Source organism: Rhinolophus ferrumequinum, chromosome 23 (genome assembly GCF_004115265.2).
Source record: "Rhinolophus ferrumequinum isolate MPI-CBG mRhiFer1 chromosome 23, mRhiFer1_v1.p, whole genome shotgun sequence".
Lineage (NCBI taxonomy): Eukaryota > Metazoa > Chordata > Mammalia > Chiroptera > Rhinolophidae > Rhinolophus > Rhinolophus ferrumequinum.
Genome location: NC_046306.1, coordinates 37118563 through 37137839, shown reverse-complemented (window position 1 = coordinate 37137839; position 19277 = coordinate 37118563). Strand labels below are relative to the sequence as shown.

The following is a 19277-nucleotide window of genomic DNA, read 5'->3' as shown; positions in this document are numbered from 1 at the left end:
TCAAAGAGCTGGCAAGAATTACTATTTAGAAATCGCTACAAATAACCCACCTTCTATATGCATCCCTGTATAGGAAAGCTGAAAAATAATTCTCTGCTTTCAATTCGCCCACTTGAGCCAGTATCACCCTGCTCAGGTGGTGGGACAACCAGGCCAACAGAAAATGAGACTGAGTTGAAGCCCCTCCTTTACCTGCCATCTCCAGCCCAAACCCCAGCCCTCCTGTAAGGTGACAAACCCTGGAAACAAAAGTCAGAAATTAGGGACATGTATTTTTTGGTTATTTTTCCTTTTTCTTTATTTTTGGTGTTTTCTATCTGCAGACTTGTCTAATTTCTTACTCGCAAAAGAAGTCAATATCCTAGAAAAAAACAAAAGCAAAAAGAGATTGAATTGAGCAGGCAGGGCCAGAAAACAAATGTAGTTTCTTTATTTAAAATCATATGTAATCAAAGGGAAATTTGGATTTAACATAAGTAAAGGTTGAACCCCAAAGATTATGACATAATTATCACTTTAAGTAAAAAATTACTTAAAATGAAGGTTCTCAAATATACTTTTAATTTATGGTTATTTGACACATTCAAACTCAATGCTAAGAAGTGGTGACATGTGAGTCCCATTTGTGTAGGTTGGGAAATGTTTTGAAGTTATTTAGTACAGCAATTATCTCCAGGAGAATAGCTTCAAAACAACAGACTTATTAAGTAGCTCAAAGGGGATATTTTATTTCTGTCCTGGGTTTACCAGACCCCAGGACACTGAAAAGAGTGTAATTTTTTTCCCCATACATAAGTGGAGTCTATCCACCCTAAAAGTAAGGCATTCAAAGATTTTTTTCAGAAAGTTTTGATTTTATTAAATACAGGTAGTAATTTTTCTTCCAGTCCAAATCTTTAGCAAATAAGTGTGTAACCACCATTAAGTGTCAGTTAATACTATTTTGGTCTTTTTCTTTGCGACATCGATAATTTTCATCTAAAACAAAATGGGGGCCAGTGGAGAAAGTTCAATACACTTCCAACATTGATAGTAGGTATAAATGCCCTCCCAAACCTCACTGTCTCAGAAAAGTCACCGTTGGAAATTGGGGGCTTTGCTTGATTCATCTGATAAGTCACGTGATGCATTTTAAACTCCAGCTTTACTTTACCCCAAGATCTGGGTCTTTCTCTGGCCATGTCTGAGACACTTACTGTGGTAGGGACCTCCTTGGTGGCTTCCTGGTACACATGTTGCTCCTCCACCAAGTTGCTGGGGAAATAACCCACTGTTCCCATCTCGTCCTCAGGGCGATTGCCGTATACCTGCGTGCCCAGAAGCGCAACAGTCAAGGGAGAGCTGATTTGAGTCTGCTTCAGAAACCCTCAGGCGTCCCCTTTGCTCTTAGTGAAAGTCACATAACTGCCAATGGCTCACTTTCCACTCTGAATTCTGGGAGCTCAGACCCAAATTTGAAGTTCACTTCCAGCAACTAAATCAACTCAGAGAAATCAACTCAGTGTACCTGTTCTTTTGTGGCCCAGTTTTACTGGCCTCATTACATAGCGTTTCATTATTTTATGCAATTTTGTGAACTGCTGAAATCTTTTTGGAACCATAAATAAAGTCAGTACATTTTTCAAAAAGTAAATGGACACATGTATTTTAAAGGATTCATATTTCTCAGCTTTTTAAAATTTAAATGAACAAATACTTGAGTGAATTTAAGATTTAATTCTTCATTACTTGAGAATCTATCTGTGAGGCTGCAGATGAAGACAGTTAATCAATCAGTCCTGCCTCAGCCTTCCTCAGGACCCACCCCTGCACATTTTAACTAAAAAGAACAGATTCTTTAAAGAAGGTGCTAAAATTTTCTTAAAAGTATTGAAATGTACACTGACTGCCAACATAAACGCCTCTACTTGGCAAATCCGTTCAAACATTTTTGAGTAAGTTTCAAACACTTTGGGATCTTCAAGATCCCAAGTATTTGACTACTTTTTCTTGCCAAAGCATCACAAAACCTACATTTGGTTTTGTTATGAAATTTTCATTGTTTCTTCAAAATGCAGTAAAAGCAAATATACATGAAGTTTTGCACTTGCATCCACAGTCTCTACAGCTAGCTTTAAACATTAAAATGAGTTGAAGATAAGTAATAGGGAAAAAATTAAGAGCAACATATGTCAAGATGTGTATATATTTTTGATAATATCATCTTACACTGCCAGCCCAAAATTCTCCAGCGTCATTTTCTTTTACCAGCTTTGAGTAAACATAGATCTGCTGCCCCTTTTTAACATTAATGAATCTACAGTCTGGGGCATTATAATCTTCTTGAGCTCTGGCCAGAGAAATAGTATCTGGAAGAAAAAGGGGAAAAAAAAAAGAAGAAAAAAAAACTTTGAATGACTACATTTTAGGCGCCTGGATTTCAAAACAGTAAAAAGGCAAAGCAGATCAGAAAACTAGGAAATCAGAGTGGCTAATACCTCCCCATTCACAACTTGTGTTCAGTTCAAGAAGAATGAGAAATCCAAAGCATTAAAGCTGCATCCAACAGAAATTTTAGCCAAGTGAATTCTTCATGGTAAGATTCCAAAGGTATAGACCCCGAGAAACAATGCCAATCACATACACGTTAGAGAAGATACATTTCAAAGAACAATTAGATTTTATGCTGTTAGTGGATAACTTTTCAATTATTTAATAGAAAGATAATAAAAGGCATAGTAAAGTCCTTACAGACGCACTCGTCATCTGCACAGAGCTTCTTGGAAGCAAGTCTGTCCATAAATATTCCATGCACGGTACCTATAGCCACAAGACCTGGAAGGAAAAGTAACAAGAGTCTTGCCATCTTCCTTTTTGTTGTTTATACTATCACCCTTTGAGTGGAAGTGGAAACTGACTTCAGCGGTTCTTGTCTTTTATGTGAAAGCCAGACATCTGGGTAAATCCCCTTGGCCAATGGGAAGGTGCCTCCTGTTCCTCTGGTTTCATAACAGTTACTGGGCTCCAGCACAGAGAAATTGTATCTGGGTTTGTCATTTGATTTTCCAAAGAGACTCAAACTCTATGTCTTTTTTTATACACAAATGATTTCTAAATGGTTCACCCTTGTTGTGGCCACGTTAGCTGTGGCTTATTGCATCAGCAAATAAAGGGTATTATTGCAAGAACTATGAGAATTTTACATCTTTAAGAGAAAATTTTTAGTTCAACTCTCGTATTCTTTCAGCTTATGAGCAAAGATGTGCTAACTGTAGGAATCTGTTGAAAATGTGAGATCTATATCTTTAGTACAAATGATTTGAATTTAAACAAATCCAATTAAACATCTGGATTTCTATAATAGATAAATAAAGGATGCTAAAGTTTACAAATCATTCATGATAGGATTCTCAGGAATCCTGTCTACCTTGGAGCAGATGTGGATTGTGACACACTAGTTGTCACATTCAGATCCTAGTATTAATGCGTAAAGGAAGGGAGAGGTGGGTTGGAAAAAATGGAACAATCTTTACTCCACCTCCTTTATGTGAGACTTTTGAAATCCAAGCTCAAAATGCTCATGGATCGTGGATGATAGGAGTAAAGCGACAGGTTTGTGTGACCACCCCCACCCCCACCCCTTCCCGTTTCTGGCATCTTTCCCATGGAAAGTGCGGCTCTGCTAGAATCCACCAAAGTTGAAGCACTAATACCTGGCTCCATGAATTCACCAAATATTTATCTATGTGCCAGACACTGTTCTATGCACTAGAAATATAGCAGTGAATTCAAAGAAAGATCCAGATCCCAAGGACTTACTTTCTATTAGGAAAGAAAGACAAAAAGTTGCTGCTTTTTGTAGAGTGTTTGGGGCTGGTGTCTCTCTTATAAGGTGCCCCCACTGTTTCTGGCATAGAGGTCCCTGTCAGGATGCCCTGCCCAACTTGGGGGATGATGAGGTTTCAGAGGATTACCTCTTCCTTCCTCGCCCCAAATGGAATCACCTCACAAAATTGGGGCTAAACATTCAACTTACAAAATAATTTCGTGCAAAACAGTTTGTAAGGGATAAACTGGTAAAGCAAAATATACTTAAAGCATAATTTTTTAAAAAATTATCTGTGTGTGTGTGTGTGTGTGTGTGTGTGTGTGTGTGTAAAATGAAGTTTTATTGTTTTGTTCATGTGTGGGCAGGGGTGTTATTTTCAGGGAGGATCTTTTATACAGCTCACCCTGACGTGGCAGCTTGCTTAATTCATTATTTTCATCATAGATGAGGAAACTGAGGCCTAGCAAAGACCAGAGCCGTGGTTCTTACCTGCCCAATCTAAAGGTTGCCCCGGGGGATTGTGGTTCAGTGCTGTTTTCATTCATCTGCTGTCAAATTAGAATTGTGATTTTAAATCCTTCATTTTCTGCTTCACTTCAAGGAGAGGATGAATTGGAAATGATTTTGAAAGCAGAATGCCAGTGCATTTTCCTTCCTGTAATCTAGGGGCCTAAGAGGATCTCTGGGAAAAAAAGAAAAAAAGCATTAATTTAATGTTTTTAATCCTGGTGGGGCAGTTGCTTTGCTGCTACAGTCTCAAGCCAGACCTCAACACAGGAGTGTGAAAAGACAATTGCCATTGCAGAGGCACTTTCAGAAATGGAGACTGCTCAAACTCAGATTGCCACAGCACATTCAGGCTCCCCAAACCAGAGTGAAACGTTGAATGAAACCACACCCAAGCTACCACTACAACTCAGCAAAGTAAGGCTGATGCGAACATGAAGCCATTATTGGCTGTTTGAAGGTGGAGAAGATAAGAGATGTCAAGCCTTCTGAACACATGTGTAGAGCATATGAAATATACTATATATGTTGGATTGAGGTTTGCAAAACAAGTTGTTTACTAGTAGGGACGTGAGCTAGGAATATGGCCATACATGTGTGAGACTGATAAGAGTGAAGTGAAAAACATGTTTTTGTGTGAAACTGAGCGTAACAAAATTCAGTGACAAACATATTCACCCAAGCAACTTCGGGTTATCACCTAAGAGGTAAACAAGTCCAAGGAAAAGAGGATAAAAGCAGAAATCCAGAGCAATGCCACGAGTACTCTAAGTGGGCACTCCTGCTCAGACCCTCTGCAGGGTGCAAGCACCATACTCCAGGACTCTCCGAAGCTCTCCCCTGCAAGACCAGCTCGCCTCAAACCCGTCGTGGGCCCAGTCGTCTCTCCTGGACCAGGGGACCTTCTTCATCTTGATTGACTCTGGGACTTGGTTCGTTATTAAATTCTATTCTGTACAACCTTCTGTGCTGACCTGAGCGTTGGCCTATGGCGGGACATTGGTTCCCAATTAAAGCTGTGCTGCTCACTCTATCTGAACCTGAGTGCCGGGACTTTGTTCCCCACTCATGTCACAAGTACCACACAGGGACGTAGGGCCCTGCCGAGGGGTTAATGTCCCCTTGGCTTTCAGGAAGACATTGAAATGTTAACGACTGCCCTTCCAGGCGCTCGCACCCGCACATCCTGGGCAGGTCCAGGATATCCTAGCATTTTGCAGTGGGCAGAAGCAGATGGACTCTAGAAACCTCTTTGTAACAAACTTTGCTTGCAAATACGAACTTAAACTTGCAATAATTCAGCAAGCAGTTGTGCCTGGCAGCTCTGCTCAAGACACTGCTAATCTGGGAGTCCAGAGAAGGGCTCTGTCCTGGGCTTGCTTACCTCCATCCTTTGGATTTTCAGATGTATTCTGAGTCTTTCATCCCCAAAAGACATTTATTTTCCTTCCATTCCTAAATTAGCTTCTTTGTCTGGAGGTCTTGAAATGGAGGCTGTAACTGCCTTAGGGTCTAAAAAGAGGTCGAGCAAGTGGGAGGGGTGAAGCAGCCTCCTTGTCATTACCTACAAGGCCCTGCGTGATCTGGACCCTCTGTCCCTCTGAAGTCACCTCCTGTCATTCTCTCCTTCACTCACTCTGTTCCAGCCATACCAGCTGCTGTCTTTTGAAATTGCTGAGCTCATTTCTACTTCGGGCAACTCTAAGCTTATTGCCTGGGATACTTTCCCTCCAGATACTGTCAGGTCTCTGGCCAAGATTTACATCTGGTCCACAGACAGACCAGTTTACCAGACCACTCCCTGCGCTCCGTCAACCCAATCCATCCATCACATGACCATGGTTTGCTGCCCTGGCACATGTATCACTATGTGACATGTCTTATTTACTTGGTCGTGTTTCGTCCCCCAACACTATGATCAAAGCTCCATGAGGTGGGGATCTTGTCTATGTTGTCCATCACTATAATTAACACCCAGAAAAATACTTTGTACTCATAAATAGGTATTCATTGAACAAATGCATGATTCTCCTGAAATTTTATGCTTAAGTATGTACATGGACATGGGCATTTTTTCCCCCTGTGGAAAAGTCCCTAGGTTTTATCAGATTTAAAAAGCTCTTAATCCCCAAATTAAGACTCGATGACTAAATTATTAGGACAGACTCAGGGGTCTTGCCACCAAAGCATGATCCCCAGACTTGCAACTTTGGCATCACTTAATAAAGTCTCTCAGACGACACCCCATACCCTCTAAATCTGTCTATATTTTATCAAGATAAGCAAGTGATTCATATGAACATTACAGTTTTAGGGTATTGCCTGAAGGCAAATAAAACAATTTTAGCCATGGTTTCACATTCTGTATTAGGTCTTTGAAGGATACCTTTTCAAAGGACAAAATGCTTATTAAATACCCAAACAGAAAATACTTTAAGCCTTAAAGTTTCAAGTGGAGAGGTGAGCCTCTCACAAGTTTCCATCTTTACAGTACCCTGTATTTATCAATATACGGTCTTTGAAAAACATAATTTGAGATAATGATCTAATCATTGTCACCTCCTTTTTAAAGGTAGAAATCTGCTTTGTTAGTTCTTTCTTTTCTAGGCTTACATTGGAATCACCCCGGGAGCTTAAAAAATACTCTGACTGGATTTCACCCCTAGAGATTGGAATTTAATATGGGGTGCAGATTAGGTATGGGTGTTTGAAAATGTTTCCCAGATGATGTTATGAATAACATGCAACCAAAGTTGAAAGTTAAATTCAAAGTTTAACCACTACATTAAATGGAGAGCAACATGTGCTCCCTCCCAACACTCTCAACTCCCACTCATGCAGCTGGGTAAGATAAAGGTCAGAGGATCCTAATTTGACCAAATCTTCAAAGTGTAGTTAGCAACTTTTTCCTTCCCTTTCCTCCCTCTTTGAAGCCTTGCTTTCTAAAGTTTGGTTACATACAGGGAGATCTGAGCAAATAAGTAAATGCATTGAATAGAACTGGTAGAGACGTTACAAATAAGGAGGAAGGCTAGAATAAACGTGCTGTTGAATTTGTTAGAAGTACTGTTGTAAATTCATCATTTTTAATATATTGTATAGATATGCCCAGATGTGTAGATATAGCTATCTCTATATTAAGATCATGAAAGGTAAGGACAGGCTGAGGAACTGAGAGACTAAAAAGAAATGACAACTACATGTAACACATGAGCCTGGATTTGTTTCTTGGGCCCTTTCTGGGACATCAACAAAATTTGAATTGGACAATATAGGATTGTTACATCCTGATTTTGATACTTGAATTGTAGTTATCTGGGCAATACACACTGTAGTGTAAGTGTTAATGAGGAATCAGGTCAATGCACTCTCAAATGGTTCAGAAATGTTTATGGGAGCTCTGTGTACTATTTCGGCAATTTTTATATTAATTGGCGATTTTCCTAAAAAAAGCTTCCAAAAGTAACGTCACTCCACTGCTCAAAATCTTCTAACAGAACACACATCCATAGTCTTGTATATGAATGTTCATAGCTACTTTATTCAGAACAGTCCCAAATTGGAAAGAACCCAAATGCCCATCCACTGACAGAACAAACTGCTGGTACATGCAATAGAGATGACCCTCAAAAGCATTCTGAACAAGGGACAACTAGAGTGATAGAAGGCCAACCAGTGGGTGACTAAGGTTGGGGATGGAGCGTGGCGGGGGGTGGGGACTGACTACAAAGGAGCACAAAGGGAGGGTTGAGGGGTGATGGAATGCTTGCTCTACATCTATGATTATTATGACTGTGTACAACTGCTAAAGCACACCAATTTGAACACTAAAATGGGTCAATTTTATTGTATGTAAATAACTCAGTTTAAGAAATCATCTAATAGTTCCCCATTTCGGAGTATAAGCAAATCCTTAAAGAGGCCTATGCAATCTCCTCCTGTCCTCCTCATCCTCTCCTCTCCTCACTCCAGCCATACCACAGGACCTACTTCTCTCATCCAGCCACTCAAGGTGGGCTGGTCTGTGAAACATTTTCTGTTGTGAGACAAGCTAAGGACAGCCACTGAGAGTAAGCAGTTGGAAAATTTAATAGCAACTGGCATTGGTGTAACATGCAAGAGCACGGTCCTTTTCCTAGTAATTCACTGTTAAATTTTACAAAAGTACATGAACTTGACAACTAGGTTAAAAATGTTATAATTAAGAGTCAAACTCTGAATGTGGCAAAGTTTTAGGAATAAAATTTTGCTTTTCCCTCCATATGTATACACAAGAGTGATGTGATAATAATATACATAAGTCTAACAGTCTGTCCATAGTATATAGTAAAACTTCTAAGTGATAAGGAAGTTTTGCTCAAGGAAGTATTAAAACAGGAATATGAAAAATGATCAATGTCACTTTAATATGTACTCTCTATGAAAAAATTGTCCACTTCTAAAGATACCCATGGTTTTACTTGGAGAGGACTGAATCAATAGACTTAGGTATAAATCAAGTGCTCAAGAAAATGAGCTTTGAAATATTTGAACACTGATGTTTAAGAATTACAAAAAGGTAGCAACATCAGAATTGGCAACCCTTTGTAATTCAGCCTATTTGTCTTAAAAAAGATTGTGGATTGTAAAATCTTTTCCTTGGAGATCTTTTAATAAAGAGGTTAGATAACCTCTTTGCAGGTATTCCTTAGGAACAATCCTGCCATAAGAGGGTAAGAACATAAAGTGTGAAGTGTGAAGACAGCACACCTTCTGTTTTCCCAGAAAACAGTAAGTTACTCCCAAATGGCCTTTATTCAACTAACCACTGAATGAAATGATTTGTGAAATGCCTATGACCAGCAAAATACTATGCTCAGTTATTCGAAGAATGTGAAGATCAAATTTAGACACTTCCCAGGTCTCATTTTCTTCTAACATTCAGAGCAATCATTTTTACTATTAATATAAGACTCATTAAAAAACAAAACAAAATGAACTACAGGATGGCAGTCCATATGCATAAAAAATAACATTACAGAAAATTTCATCAAGGGCTTGATCTAATTCTCCTTTGCTTTTATTAAAACGGTTCAATGTTTTTCTACCATTAGCTGCTCCAAAATACTAGAAAAGCATCTTATTACAGTTTTATTTACCTCAAGATGTTTTCCAGACTAATGTAAGTATTTGATGATAAGACAGTGGGCCGATAAATGAAGTATCATGTATAGAATACAAATAAAAGTTTATTGTACAAAATTAAGGCCTTCACATTTCATAGTTCACTAAGGCTAAAAGAAGAATAGGTAATTTTTTAAAAACCTGAACAAAAATTTCACTTTTACTTCCCTCTACCCCCAACTATTAAAATGGCCTGACCAAATGTTATCAAAACAAACAGTATAAATAACACCAAGTCCTTTAAAGATAACTATCCCAAATGCTATTTCTTGGCATAGGTGATCTTCATGGCATGGGATGGTGTGATCTTAAATCCTTGTAAAGCATCCCTGGCAGCTCCAGCCTGTCCATCATTTTCAAATTCAACAAATGCAATGTCATGCCTCCCAGGTACCAAACGTACTTCCTTAAAACCAGGGAATCTATAAAGAAGAAAAACGATTTATATATGTAAACAATTTATATATATGTAAATATATAAATGACATTAACTACATAAACATCTATTCTGTGTTTAAATTTGTTAAGCAACTTCCTGATATTGGTCCAGGAAAAGTGTCATATCCTACCAAGAAACTTGAGTGGGATGAAGAGCCTAAAATGTAATTAATACCATTATAATAAAAATATATAAAAAATATAATTTAAAAAATAACAGAATTAGAGGGATAATGTAAGCTAATTATATTTTTGTCATTACATCAAATCTTTGTTTCCTGTTTTACTCATCAATTATAATTAATAATTCAAACATTCGAAGGTAATTTAATGAACCTAAAAGGAATTACTGCTGTGTGATACACAAATGGATTCAATCCATGGAAGTGCTATTTGTCCTGTCAGGTGGCTCTTGGAACAGACCTGTTTATAAAAAAAAAAAACTTACTGATTAAACAGCATGGATAACATCATCTCATTAGTCTCTTCCGGTAAATTATTGAGGAATAAAATATAGTTTGGAGGGTAATCAGGGACCTATTAAAAAGGAAAAAGGCAAAGTTAGCTTGTAAGTATAAAAAGTACTGCAAACCATTTGGCTCTTACATTAAAATCTAAACTTGAGAGAGCTACAGTCCAGTTTATTAAGGCTTATGAACTCTAACTGCATTAAACATTAAAGCTGAAAATGAATGACACCAGAAAAATAAATATAAACCTAACAGTAACTAAGCAAAGCAGACATTCAAGTCTCATAATATATATTTGGAAGATCATAAATCATATCAGTTTTTAAGTATTTAATAGAATTTAAAACAATCTTTAAGTTTTAAGCATGTGGAGATCAGTCATAATTGGAGGATTCTGTCATCCGGATTAAATAACTGAAAGATCCCTAACAAAACTAGAGAGTCACTCCCCTTCAGCTGGTTACGCAAGTAATAACACGGATATTTAATTCTCTGCATTACTACCTCCCAGCATTTAAGAAAGTTTAGAACCACTATGGTGACTTCTAATGTTTTCTGCAAGTAAATGAGACATGCAAAGCATCTAGTTACACGAGTAAGTAGAAATAAGCAGTTACTAGATATTAAATTATTTGATACCCTACCCTGAGATTGTCCTGTACATAAGGAAAAGCCTCCCTGTCTTCTGGCTAATTTCATGGAACAAAAAGATGAAGTGTAAAGGACAACTTAAGTGAACAATTTAAGGCTTAAAGAATTAAGTGTTGGCATTTGTAAACTGAACTGGAACTGCTCAAAGGGAAGTAGATAAGAAAATGCAAATAACTTGAAATCAGAGGAGCAAACACTCACAATGCAAGGAATTCTCTAAATAGATTGGGGGAGAGGGGTTATCACTTTTTGAAGGGTGGAAATGTCTATTACATTGTTTTATACACATGGAATTAACTATTAAAAAAAAAAATCCTGTCAGACCTTAGCATGCAAGGAAGCAAGCAGGAAACCATGAATACACAACTGAGGCTTTCTCTTTGAGGCCTTCAGCAAGATCTGAGAAGGAATTTCTAATACATCTATATAAGAAGCCTTAAATGTATCTGTGCTGAGGAAGGAAGAGCAAGGTAACTCAGAAACAACTCTGCGAGTCTGTTAGAAAAGACGGTTTAGTGCTTCAGCTAACTAGAATGGAAGCGAGCCTGTCATCTGGCCAGTTTCCCCAAGCCATGTGTCTGCAAAGCCCTAAGCTACGTACTGTGTACTGTGAGAAAAACAAAAATGCTTGCTCTCAGGCCTCACAGTTTAAAATCTGTCATTATGATCCCCTCATTGATTCATTATGAAAAGTAAGGAACAAAGTCAGGTTTGGTTTTTCTCCTTCCTAAAAGAAATTAAAATGTTTTGAGTAAGTTTCTACATTAAAGTGTTACATAATTTAATGTTGTATTTTACAGATGGAATTATTTTCAGTTTTTGGAGACATGCAGGTTGTTGTGTATTATTATTGTTTTAAAGTTTTATTTTAAAGTCCCACATGGAAAAAAATACTACCTGAGGATTTGGTGTAGCATTTCCTTGGGTATTAGCTGAATTTGGTGTTCCCTACACAAAAGAAACAGAGAAACAGGTGAAATTTCCAATCCTTCTAAAAAAGCAGCATGTGTTTGTATTAATAATTATTGCACAAAAATAACATTGATTTAAACAGATTTCTTATTCCATTTAATTTTAATAATTTACAGCTTAGCTCTGACTCAAACATTCATATATTTAACTTGTCAAATATTTCTGAAAGGTCTACCCCTTAATTTTAAAGACTGTATCATAAAATTTAACCTCTAAGCTATAAAATTATGGAGAAATAACAAGAGAAAAAATCAAGGAGCAGTTTTTCAAGCATTATACTTAGTGAAACTGATTTCTAATCATTTTTAATCCAAAAGTAATTAGTTTATGGATAATTCCACTTTTATCTGGTATTTTAAATTAAATTTTGAATTTCTGAATTGTTTAAAAAAAGCAGTTGAGTGGAGTACTAATGATTAAAGGTATCACAACACTATTTATAGGCAGCAGAAATTGAGAAATAAGCCAACAGATATTAACATATTCTGTGAATGAACTGTTATACAAATTCAAATAAAACTGTTAAATATAAATCTGCATATGTAAAGATGTATCTTTTAATTTGTGGCTTAAACATTGGAATTTTAGAATTCAATCAGTCCAGCATCTTAAAAATCCATGATTTAAACACATATGTGCACCTCAAACTTCCCTCAGGTGGAACACAGACATCCTATCAAATTTTTAACACCAAAAAATATGAACTTTTGTCCATCTTACCTGACCAGGCTTTTTATTTGCAGTCATTGCTGTTTGTTCCACAGTTTTGGCTTTTTTCTTTTCTTTCTTCTTTTCTTTGTCAGCAAAAGTGCCACGCATTTTGGATATTATGTCAGAATCTGTTTTTGCATACTGGATTCGCTATTTTAATTATTTGAAAATAAGTTACTTTTCATTACGGTGAAGGTTGTTTACGCTAGTTATCAATATTCCAAATTTCATTAGCCAAACACAGTACAAGACAATTTAAAACCCATCCCTAAGAAAACTGTCAAATATACTGAGTGCCAAGTGAAAATAAATTGTGGTCTATGATTCATAACTTAGACAAAGTTAGAATCAACTCTTCATTAGAGAAAAACCATAGATTTTCATATGAGTAAAAGAGGACTGTGAAATAGCTACACCACTGCTTCTCTTCATTTAATAAAAGAATGGAGAAAACTGAATTGGAAAGTTACCTATCCCTTGGCAGGGACTCTCACTAGAAGAGCCAAGATGTGTCAATCAGCTGTGAAATGCGTCATCTGGAATTTTTTACTTCCAAAGTTAAAGTACCAAAAATTGGGAACGACTTTCTTTTGAAATCTAATCTACTATTCTTAAATGAAATGACTAATAGTAGCATCAACTTAAACTTAAAATGCTTTGAAAGGAAACAAAATGATGGCATCACAACTTGTGCAACCAGGCCACTTTCTCATTACTAGGCCACAACCAGCAGAACAGTATGCACGAATGAGATAACAAGCAAGCGTTGAAAAACACTGGTTTAGGACAGTACTTCATAAACTGGAATGTGCTTTCCAATTGCCTGGAGAGTCTGTAAAAGGGCAGATTCCAATGCACAGGTCTGGGTGAGGTCTGAGATTCTGCACTTCTAGTAAGTACAAAGGGGATTATAGTGAGAACTACCAGTATGGGTGCCACTTTGAGTAGTAGGGTCCTGGCCTAAAGCATTACATAAATCTGAAGTCAACACAACAATCTCAAACTGTTTTGTATGAGTTAAACTGTTATCTGTGGTGTGCAAACCACAACTTCCATTTCAAGGGAATGTTCTTTTCCCTGGATCCCAAAGAGCTGAAACTCCATCTCTGATCACATCAAAACACAACAATCCCATAAATTACTATTTAACATTGCTTTGTATAGCAAGAATTTGATCTGAAGGAAACAAGTAACATTTTAAAATAGTGTGGTTCGAAAGCAGGGGATTTTTTCTTCCCTTTTATTTCAGCTCGAGATGACTGTACTGGGAAAACAGGAAGGGAGTAGGCTCACCAGCACACCTTAGTACCCGAGGTGTCCTCTCACTGGTCTGGGCTGCTGTACTAGAGCAGCTCTGAGTGTACTTATCCCTGCAAGCAACTCTGTTAGTCGTAGGCTTCATCATCTAACCAAAGACGTAGGCTGACAGCTTTGACTAACTCTGACTTGGTCCCAAGGATTCCCTCCCAACTCCTCTGGGTCTTCAACTTTCTCCCTGACTCAAATAGATCTTGGGTAACCTTGTGTCTGTCCTTAGGACAATCACCTGTGAAAATCTCTAATCTCAGCCATTGCTTTTAGCTGGCTGGTCTAGACCAGTAATTCTCAACCAGAGGTGATTTTGCCCACCAGGGGACATTTAGCACTGCTGATCGGAGACATCATTGTGTGGCATGCTACTGGCTCTTCCTGGGCAGAGGCCAGGAAGGCTGTTAAATACTCTATATGAAAAGACAGACGCCCACAACAAAAAATTATTTAATTCAAAATGTCAAAAGTGCGTGTTGCAAAACTCTGACCTAGACTAAATACTGGTAAGGGATAAAAGTCTGCCCACAGGTTAGAGAAGGGGCAAGATTTACATTTAAGCCAAATATTTCATGACACAAGCCCTTAGGAAGGCGGTTCTATTTCACTGAGGTATTTTTAGCATTAAATAACCAAATGTCCTTGAATCATAGAGAATTTTGATCTAAGTTACAGCAAATTTTGTTCACTTCTGATTTGGTATGCTGGAGTAAAAACAGAAGAGCAACTGTAAGTGCCTGAACAAATACAAACAAGACAGCTCAAAGGAGGTTCTTCTCCCTCTTCCAGGATGCTGCGATCTGGCAGATATCTGCTACCTTCCTGAAGGCAGAGAATGGACCTTCTAAAATACCTTTAATATAAGATCAGTCTAATGGACTTTCTCCATTGATTTAAAATAATTAGCTGGCAAGGTGAAGCCAGTGCCGGCCACAGCAAATAATTTCCAGCTTTCCTGCATCTGAGTAATAGGCACATGCAAACCTGTCATCTCAACTCAACAAAACAGCCCTAAAAACCCCTGAAGGAAGAAATTGCTCCTTCATACTACTAAGAAAGACAAGCTGATTTCAGGAAATACCAACTTATTGAAAACAGGGTATGTAGGCACAATTCCAGAGTTTTCTGGGATGGGCCTTTCCCCTTTCCACACAGGTGGTGCCCAGTCAGGTGGGAAATGATGGGAAAAGGAGAGTTGGACACAGGATGAGACAAAAACCTGCTGCACTAACAGACAAAAAGTGCACAGTCCTGAATTAAACATGCAGTATAGATCCTCAAACTACTGACCACAGCCAGCACTACCTGTTTTTGTAAATTAGACCTTTAGGGAACAAAGTCACATCCATTCATTTGCAGAGCACCTATGGCTGATTTTCCTGCCAAAAAGAAGGAACTAAGTAGTTCCAACAGAAATCAGCTGGCTCAGAAAGCCTAAAATATTTACTATCTGGTCCTTTATAGTGTGCTGACTCCTGGTTTAGGAAAAAAAATCATAATGCTCGGTGTTAGATTAGCTTTTAAGTCCTGATGCTGCCATTGGCTATATTAATGAAATCTAGATAAGCAGTTAGCCTTTCTGGGCCTGATGCTTCATTTGTAAAATAAAGGGATTAGAGCAGTGCACTGCAGACTATGGGCTAAATCCAGCCCGCGGCCTGTTTCTACATAGGCTATGAGTGAACAACTTTTTTATACACAAAATATGCAACAGAAACCGTTTATGTGGCCCACAAAGCCTGAAATATTTATTATCTGGTCTTTTATAGCTTTTGCTGACCTCAATTATACCAAAGAACAGTCAGGCTGCTTACATTTTATAGGTGGTAAAACTGAACACAGGAACGAAGCCAATTAATGGCAGAACCGGAATGAAGAGCCGGGTCCTTGAAACTCTGGGCCTTGGATCTTTCCCTAACACTTCTTCCCTTACATTCCAGGTCCAGAAGAGAACAGCTTTGGAATGAATCCACATTGAAGGTCCTGTGTGCTCATTCACACATGCAGAACGCCTTGCTCTACACTGCACTCTTGTCTCCACCCTGATCCAATCCTCTACCGTCTCTGACTTAGACTAACAGCCTCCTGATTGAGTTCCCTACTTCCTTCTGGTCCTCCCACAATAAAATCTTCTTCCAGCAGCTAAACGTGAATCTCACCATGTCCTCCTGAGTTTAAAACTTTCCATGTGTAACTATTTTATTTCCTTTCATTGTTATTCATTAATAAAGCCTCTCAAGTTAAATCTATGAATATTCCTTATAACATTGCTTTATCTAGACTGCATAGCTTCTGATATGTATATTACACAGTGGAATTTTCTGAAACTTCAGATTTCCTCTCTAACCCATGGCTTTTGTGGTGTTGTTTTGTAAGTTTACGAACAGAAGTTTCTTTTTAATCTTCTGACTTATTGTTAATTCCTAATTATTTTGAGATGAGAATATTGCCTATACTGCCATTCTTTTTTAAATATTCGATCTCAATGTTTTGTTTTTGCCCATTTGAACTGTCATAAATTAATGAGTGAATTATAAAATCTACTACTGTTCCTATAAAAATAGATAATTAAACCCAAATTCCCTTTAACTCATAACAGCAGAAAGCAATAGCCATAGATTTGTAAACATATACGTGAAACGATTATACCACTCATAGAGAGTAAAGCCAAAACAGTAAGATCAACCTACCATTGGTTTACCATAAAATGGAAATCCCTGCAACTGTCTCAGGGCATTCGTGGAAGAGCCCAGTTCTTTAAATATAACAAAGGCTTGTCCCCTCATCTTCATGGTCTTTAAAGCCACAATATCTACCACGTGGCCAAACTGAGAAAACAGGGCATACAGGGATCTCTTCAATTCTGTGCAAAAGTAGAAAGGAAACAAGTTATTTGTGAATGAAACAAAGACAAAATCCTTCATAAAATGACACTGCATTGAGTGGCCCCTGCCTCCACCATTCACTCTTTTATTTATACAAAGTTACAAAGTTTAATAACATCATACTATTCCCATTGGCTATCTAATTTTAAAAAGTTATTTGAAACCGTTGTATCTATGACTAAAAACATATTCAATACATTTTCAGCCCACATCTATTTGATTTTTAAAAAGCCTTAAAATTCTTACCCCAAAAGAGAAACCATTATTTCAGGCACTGAGAAAGATGACTGACTAAATGAGAAGTTTCGAAGTAGCACAATTTTTAAGACAGTAGAAATTAAACACACTTCGGTTGTTAACCAGTATATTTAAAAAGCACTTACCTTCTTTTTTAATTTTGTCATTCATATTGTTGATATAAATTGTATGATTTGGTCGGATATCCATGTTTTGGGTTAAACTGTTCAAACAGCCTAAAGAGACAGTAAATATTCTGTTATAAATAGGGAAGATTATTAACTTAAACTCTAGCGTGGCATTAGGATACAACACAAGGGTTTATTAACTTTGGTTCCCTTTCAATCCCAAGTGTCAGAGAATACCACTTTGGAAGTGTCTTTAAAACCTCACCAACACTTTGCTAGCCATCCTTTTTAAACCAAAAGAGAACAATTCTCAAGCTCAAAACCTGGTAGAGCACTACTACCTAGGCAGATTTCAATAACATTATTTTATTTAATACATTCATTTTTATACTTATCTTTCACTTACAACTGACAGTGTTTGTCTAACTACTTATAACTTTTCTAAGCAAATTATTAAAAATTAAGTAGATCTGAAGAAAAATGAAAAAGAAACTTAGCAAATCTACATCCAGTAAAAATCACTAAGTTAGAACATTAATGAAGTTTGCCAAGAACTACTTCATGGGTATACTTATAAAGCACTTTCATATCTATTACTTCATTAATACACACCATCACTAACTGTCCCAACTGCAAAGTTACCTCTAACCAGCTTGAGAGAATAGAGCGCAGAGAGAGCAGTACCGCATGATGGTTAAGAGCTCAGATTCTACTACCAGCCAGATCTGAATTCAAATCCTATCTATGCACCTAACTAGCTGCTCGACTGAGGGCAAGTTCCTTAATCTCTCAGGTTCACAGCTGTAAAATGTGGATGGTAACAGCCTTTACCCAGTAGAACTCAGAAGACTAAATGAGATAAAGATCTAGCACAGTTCTTGCATGGACAGCAAGCACTAAGTGTTGTTATTGAAGGTTAAGGGCCTTGTCTCAGGTCACATAGCTAATAAGCAGCAGGCCTGAGAACTCAGCTCTTGTCTTCCGGTCTCTTGCACTTTTCTTTCACATTCACCTCACGATTTCATTTTTTACATTGTTTTTGGTTGCAAATTCTGACCTTGATTTCCTTGGACGCCCCACATATTCCTTAACTTCACAACTACACCCATTGTATGTGAACTGCAAAGGATGACTGACAAGGGAAAAGTCTGTACTTGTACAGGTAATAGGTGAAAAAAAAGCAAGGCTTCCCAGAGACTTGCGACCCCCTAACCTGAAACCTGGAGGGAAAGGAAGTGATAGAGAGATCAAACTGAAGGCAGAGAACAGAGGGCAGACTCTTGCAATGTATCTCGTGCGAAGTTTGACGGTGGCCCGGGCTAGTGAGGGGGCAACGGAAGTCGCTGCCCAATGCAAATGGCAACTGAAAGCCCATACCGAGCTGTAAATTAGCATAAGCGAAGGAACTATTAAGATTATCTTTCACTCCGTACGCGGGAGTCTCCCATCTCTCCAGACACAGGCACATTCGCCCAAAGCCCCAGCCCGAAGCCCAAGAAAGCAGCCACGGATCCCAGCACCGACCCATCTCAGTAAAGAGGCTCGTAAGTTAGGGGGCCCGGCCGGACCAACGCGGCAGTCTCTATTGCTCCCTCGCACATTAGCTAAGCCTTCCGCGAACCCTGGGCCGGACGCGCACGGTTCCCCCCATCCCGCCTCGTCCACTCCCTGCTCCCACAGGGGAGCGCTGGGCCCGCGGCCACCTGCAAGGGAGAACCGAACCAGCAAGGGAGAACGCGCTCACACTCACCTGAGGCCGGCGCCGTGGCCACTAAGAACACAAAGCCGGAAACGTAGCCAGAAGCCGGAAGTAACCCTACCATGCGCCTCAATCGAGCGCCGATAAATCGAGAAGCGGAATGAATCGATGACCCGCGGCCACAACCGGGAATCTCTGCGCATGCGCATATCTGGTGGGCGGGGAGAAGAGGTGGGAGGATGGACTGGGGGAAGGGGAGGGGTCTTGTGGGAACTGTGGAATGGAACCAATGCTGGGACT

The 19277-nt window shown here is 38.5% G+C and overlaps 2 protein-coding genes across 2 annotated transcripts; both read right to left on the bottom strand.

Annotated features, from left to right (window-relative positions):
* Positions 1 to 296: 296 nt before the first annotated feature.
* On the bottom strand, positions 297 to 2897 carry OTOR (otoraplin). Its single transcript, XM_033095073.1, has 4 exons — positions 2731 to 2897; positions 2209 to 2348; positions 1197 to 1307; positions 297 to 361 (listed from the first exon to the last, which is right to left on the bottom strand). Exons 1-4 carry the CDS (start codon positions 2843 to 2845, stop codon positions 338 to 340), a joined length of 390 nt encoding a protein of 129 aa, XP_032950964.1. The 5' UTR covers positions 2846 to 2897; the 3' UTR covers positions 297 to 337.
* Positions 2898 to 9516: 6619 nt separating this feature from the next.
* On the bottom strand, positions 9517 to 19159 carry SNRPB2 (small nuclear ribonucleoprotein polypeptide B2). Its single transcript, XM_033095426.1, has 7 exons — positions 19029 to 19159; positions 17297 to 17386; positions 16719 to 16891; positions 12730 to 12870; positions 11935 to 11985; positions 10365 to 10453; positions 9517 to 9900 (listed from the first exon to the last, which is right to left on the bottom strand). The coding sequence occupies exons 1-7, from the start codon at positions 19099 to 19101 to the stop codon at positions 9741 to 9743; spliced, it is 777 nt and encodes a 258-aa protein (XP_032951317.1). The 5' UTR covers positions 19102 to 19159; the 3' UTR covers positions 9517 to 9740.
* Positions 19160 to 19277: the final 118 nt, after the last annotated feature.